The following is a 6,000-nucleotide window of genomic DNA, read 5'->3' as shown; positions in this document are numbered from 1 at the left end:
ACGCTTTCTTCAGCTTCAACACCCTAACAAATTAGCTAGAATCAAAGTCGAAATTGAAATTGAATTGTATTTGATGATGGGAACATCTTTCTAAAAAAAAAAAAAAACTCATTTCCTATTTTCAATATTTAGTGAAATGCGTCTGGAAGCATATCCTACTAGTTTTCGATAGTTTTCATTTTCGAAATGGACACGAAATGTGAAAACACTACCGAAATGTGTTATCGTACAACATAATAAATTTAGTTTCTTTTTCTATTATTAATTTTGTCATCAGAATTAATATGAAACTATTCCGATTACATGTCTAGAGCCGCGATACGTATACTCTCATATCAACTCAATTTGACATCTCTAATATAAATACTTTTATATGATTCAAATAAACTATTAAAAATAAGATCAAAAAAATAAAGTATTAAAAATTGTTATCTCTAGTTTAGACATGAATCTTAATGTTGTCCTCATTAACACATAATCCATTGATTAATATATCTTCTAACATGATTATTCAACTCTTAACTATATTTTATTTAGGCCTAATACACAAATAACCCCTGAACTTGTCCAAATGTTGCAACTGCCTCCCTCAACTTTCAATTGTAACAACTTACCCTTTAAATTTGTCCAATTGTAAAACATAACTCCAAATTGGAAATTTTTTTACCCCGTATTTGAAGCAATCGTAAAAAAATTTTCCCGGATTTGTATCACGCCAAAGATCTGATTATCATACTTCACGAGCGTTGCAGATTTTGTATTTTACGTGTTTCTTCAATTGCAGTCCATGTCAGCAATTTGGGGTTGTGTTTTATAATTTGACAAGTTTAAGGGGTAAGTTGTTACAATTGAACAAGTTTAAGGGGCAAGTTGTTACAATTGAAAGTTGGAAGGGACAGTTACAACATTTAAACAAGTTCAGGGGGTTATTTGTGTATTAGGCCTTTTATTTATTATATTAAGAGTGTTGAAACATTCCTCCTATTTACATGATACAAATAATATTTTACAATATTTAAAAAAAAAATCATATGGCTACAAAAATTACACAATAATTAAAAAATAACAAATATAATAATATAAATTAAAGTCTTTCCCTAACAGAAAATTAAGCTGACTTTTGAACAAGGAATCGAAAATTTAGCTGCTGCTTAAATCAGTTACAGTTCTTAGATCCCGCCAACTGAAGAACAGCCCAAATCTTTACCCTCTTTTTCTGCTATCGATCGCGACATTTCTGAATCTCATCTTCTTCTTCCTCCTCTTCTTCTTCTCGCCTTTTTCACAGTTCATTTCCACATTGAATCAAGCAAAAATGGCGATTTCAGTTCCTAATGTAATCAAGGAAAAGAAATTCCCTTACATTTTCACTTTCTTCGTCTTGTTTGTCTGTGCTACAATCGTTCTCTACACTAACGATTCTCCTTTTCCTTCTTTCTCCATCTCCGATCTTCAAAAGCAATCGAATCCATCATTCCCACCGCCTCCAGTTTCCACCCAAATTACCGCAAGTCCATCCCCACCGATGCCAGACACCACCTCTGCCGCCGTCACCACCACCACCGACAAGGATAGAAATAGTAATATCGGCATCTGGAAAGGGAAGGTGAGGAAAGGTTCAGCTCCGGTGATTGATTTTGGGGGAATTGCAGATATAAAGTGGGAGAGTTGTAAGGGTCCATTAGCGACGGATGTTATACCGTGTTTGGATAATATGAAAGCTGTTAAAGCATTGAAATCAAGAAGGCATATGGAGCATAGGGAAAGACATTGCCCTAAACCAAGTCCAATGTGTTTGGTGCGTCTTCCTAAAGGGTATAAAGCACCCATTCATTGGCCTAAGAGCAGGGACATGGTGAGATTATTGATTCCTTGGTAAGATTTTGGTTTTTGTTTGTTATTTTCTAATGGGTTTGATTGCTAAAATCATTTAGTTTTTAGAGTTTTGAGCTTTAGAAAGCTTCTCATAGCTTTCTTGTTGTTTTCATCCTTGAGAATAAGAGTTTGGATGAAAGAATAAGTTAAGGCATAATTTTGCATTTGGTCGATCATAATGGGGATTTGAGATTAGCAGGGCTAATTTTAGTCCTCCAGGGGGCGGAAAGAGAGGGGCGGACACTATGAACTGAGGAAGGAGGAGGATTGATAGTAAAAAAAAAAAAAGTTAGGACTTCAGAAGAGAGGGAGAAGGTTGAAGAGAGGAGGAGAGCTAATTCCGGAGGAAGGATCACCCTACTCAGGGTTTCTCCGGAGGAGGGGGGCTCCGGCCCCCAAGCGCTAGGCTGCCTCTGCCACTAATAATCAAAATCGTAATGGTATTTTGTGTAATGATCCGGTTATGAGGGGTGGCGCGGGGTGGAAAGCCTGAGTATGTAGGGGCTCTAAAGGATGACAATGGTTTAAATGGCTTAAAAATGAATGGAATACCACATTGGAAATGGGATAGGTTATATTAGTAAGGTGTGTTATAATATACATATACATAGACATATTTCAAAGCTATAAGGTCCAAAGAATGCGATCTTGGGCCAAAGCGATCTTGGGCCAAAGCGGATAATATATACATGATATTAGATTAGATTGTTATAATTGATATCAACGCGGACTTTCCAGGTACGATTTGTTGGTTCGACGAATCAAACAGAAGCTAGTAGGTCTATAATGACATGATCCTGGACTATATTAGTAAGGCGTGTTTCCATTGTAGATATGTTTTAAAGCCGTGAGCTCCAAATAATGAGATTTGAGGTAAAATGGGCAATATCTACATGGTATTGAACGAGACGTTACATTTAAATTAAACATTATTTTTTACTCTTAACAGGTAAGAAATATGTAGTAAATGTTACTAATGGTGCCATGCTTATCATTTTTTGTTTCATTGTATGTGTTTCCAACTAATGTAGCTGCTTTTTAAAGCGGTGCGCTCCAAAGAATGAGACTTGAGCTAAAAGACATGGAAATGGAAAGGGGGAGATAGGTTATATTAGTAAGTTGTGTTTCCAAAATATATATATATAGACATGTTTCAAAGCGGTAAGGTCCAAAGAATGCAATCTTAGGTTAAAACGGATAATATATACATGATATTGGATTAGGTTGTTATAATTGATTTGTCGCTTACTCCCCACCTATAATTTGTTGGTTCGAGGATGAATTAAACATAAGCTAGTAGGTCTATAATGACCGGATCCCGTGAAGGTGAAGGTGATGCTCGATCCTGGACTATTTTAGTAAGATGTGTTTCCTATTTAAGTAGATATGTTTTAAAGCCTTGAGCTCCAAATAATGAGATTTGAGGTAAAATAGGTAATATCTACCTGGTATTGAACGAGGTTGTTACATTTAAACATTATTTTTTATTCTTAACACGGTAAGAAACATGTAGTAAATGTCACTAATGGTGTCATGCTTGTCATTTTTTGTTTGAGTGTATGTGTTTCCAATTCATGTAGCTGCTTTTTAAAGCCGTGAGCTTCAAAGAACGAGACTTGAGCTAAAAGACATTATCTATGTGTTATTGGACCGGATTGTTACATTTAATACGATATTTTTTTTTATTGTTAACGGAGCAAGAAATATGTAGGAAATGTCACTAATGGTGTCATTCTTGTCATTTTTTTCGAGGGGACGTTATAATGACCCGATCTCGTGAAGGTGATGTTGGAGTAGAATATCTGAACTAATTATGTTATATTATCATCTAATTGTGTTTTGTTCTGTACTTGTCAAGAAAATCGCGATAATGTAGTTTCTGTTTCGGTTTTTCAGATTTGGTACAATAATGTTCCTCACGATAAGCTAGTCGAATACAAGAAAGATCAAAACTGGGTGAAAAGGGAGGGTGATTTACTCGTTTTCCCGGGAGGCGGTACTCAATTCAAAGATGGAGTTTCGAACTACATCGATTTCATCGAAACGGTTTATTCTCTTTCTTTCTACTTGCTCTTTCTGTTAAGTTCAAATTCTTCGTTGATTGATTTATCCCGAATGTTGCAGGCTTTACCCGCGATCAGTTGGGGAAGGCGCACGAGGGTTGTTTTAGATGTTGGTTGCGGAGTTGCTAGCTTTGGTGGCTATTTGCTGGACAGACAAGTTATTACAATGTCATTTGCTCCTAAGGATGAACACGAAGCTCAGATACAATTTGCTCTCGAACGAGGAATCCCTGCTACCCTTTCTGTTATCGGTACCCAAAAGTTAACATACCCGGACAATGCTTTCGATCTGATCCATTGTGCTCGATGCAGAGTTCATTGGGATGCTGATGGTACTTCTCTTGTTTGTTGGTTCAGAAGACCTTGTATTATATTGATTCTCAAATGTCATGACACGTACCGAAATTTCAGGTGGAAAACCGCTGATCGAACTTAACAGAATACTCCGGCCAGGAGGTTACTTTGTCTGGTCTGCTACCCCAGTATACCGTAATGACGACAGGGATAAAAATGTTTGGCAATGTGAGTCTTCTAATTTGTGCTTATAATGCAATTGGCAACTAAAAGTTTTGTTTCTATGATTGTGTTGAAAGATGTTTTGCTTGATTTATGCAGCTATGTTAACTATAACAAAATCTATATGCTGGAACGTGGTGGCTAAGACAATGGATTCGACGGGAATTGGAGTTGTAATATACCAGAAGCCTGACACATCTACTTGCTACGAAAAACGCCAACAAAACGATCCTCCTATGTGTGATCAGAATGCTGCACAAAATGCTTCATGGTATTCAATCCTTCAGAATTTTCAATGTCCATTCCTGTCCGAACGTCTCATTCACCGTTCGTTGGAGTAATTATAATTTCCGGGTTATGATTCTTGATTTGTGTTCATCTTATGCTTTCATAGGTATGTTCCTCTTAGTGGATGTCTTTCAAGACTTCCAGTTGATAGCAGTGGTAACCCGGTCAGCTGGCCGGGTCAGTGGCCTGTGAGGCTTAATCAAGCTCCAAGCCTGTCGAATGATCAAGTTGCGCTACAAAAGTTTTTGGCCGACCGTAAACATTGGTCGGTGCTCGTATCTGATATTTATCTGAATGCAAAATTTCTCAACTGGACGAACGTGCGGAATGTAATGGATATGAATGCTGGCTATGGAGGGTAATTTTTTTTCGAGCATTCTAGTTCTTATTCGTTATGTTTAATTCAATATCTTTGATGAAGTCAGAACCGATGAGGCGTAATGATTTTTCAAGCATTCTACTTATATATTTTTTACAGATTCGCAGCAGCACTAGTTGATCTCCCACACTGGGTGATGAACGTTGTTCAATTCGACACAAAGGATACTCTTCCCCTTATTTTCGAAAGAGGGTTGATCGGAGTTTATCACGACTGGTGCGAACCATTCAATACCTATCCTCGAACTTACGACCTTTTACATTCCAGCTTCCTCTTCAAAAATCTGATGCAAAGGTACGCACTCGTACTTCAAAACCTTAGCTCGTCATATTTGTGATTCAAGGCGGCCCTGAGACTTTGCTATTGTTGTAGGTGTGAGCTCGTAGTGATAGCTGTCGAGATTGATCGTATTGTACGACCTGGTGGCTATGTTGTAGTTCAAGATACTATGGAAATGATGCATAAGCTTGCTTCAATACTGCGTTCACTTCACTGGAAAACCCTTCTCCATGGAGGACAATATCTCTTTGCTCAAAAAGGTTCCTGGCGGCCTAACTGATGCAGAAGTTGAAAACTACGGAGAAAATGCTATTTCTACTTACGGTTATACTTTGAAAAGAGAAAAAGAGAAAGCATTCATTTTCGTCTTTCGAGTATAAATCTTACTAAGAACAAGCGAATGAGGCATTTACCGCTATAACTGAAATATATGATTTGATTCTTCTATACAAGATTTGTTTCAGTTGTATGTCTTTTCTTTCTATCTTTTGTTTCAGTTCTATAAAGGAAGTACACTAATCCTATTTCCTATTATTGTTTTTCTCGTTAATTTTAGTATCAATAAAATCACTATGGTCGGATTAGAGAAAAAACCCAGCT

The 6,000-nt window shown here is 37.0% G+C and overlaps 1 protein-coding gene across 1 annotated transcript; it reads left to right on the top strand.

The window, feature by feature from the left end:
* The first annotated feature begins 1,116 nt into the window (after positions 1–1,116).
* LOC136226474 (probable methyltransferase PMT23) lies at positions 1,117–5,874 on the top strand. The gene is made up of 8 exons (XM_066014976.1): positions 1,117–1,855; positions 3,772–3,921; positions 4,000–4,270; positions 4,350–4,460; positions 4,554–4,725; positions 4,849–5,100; positions 5,221–5,415; positions 5,494–5,874. Exons 1-8 carry the CDS (start codon positions 1,316–1,318, stop codon positions 5,678–5,680), a joined length of 1,878 nt encoding a protein of 625 aa, XP_065871048.1. The 5' UTR covers positions 1,117–1,315; the 3' UTR covers positions 5,681–5,874.
* Positions 5,875–6,000: the final 126 nt, after the last annotated feature.

This window comes from Euphorbia lathyris, chromosome 4 (genome assembly GCF_963576675.1).
Source record: "Euphorbia lathyris chromosome 4, ddEupLath1.1, whole genome shotgun sequence".
Classification (NCBI taxonomy): domain Eukaryota; kingdom Viridiplantae; phylum Streptophyta; class Magnoliopsida; order Malpighiales; family Euphorbiaceae; genus Euphorbia; species Euphorbia lathyris.
This window is presented reverse-complemented; position numbering and strand designations above follow the sequence as displayed.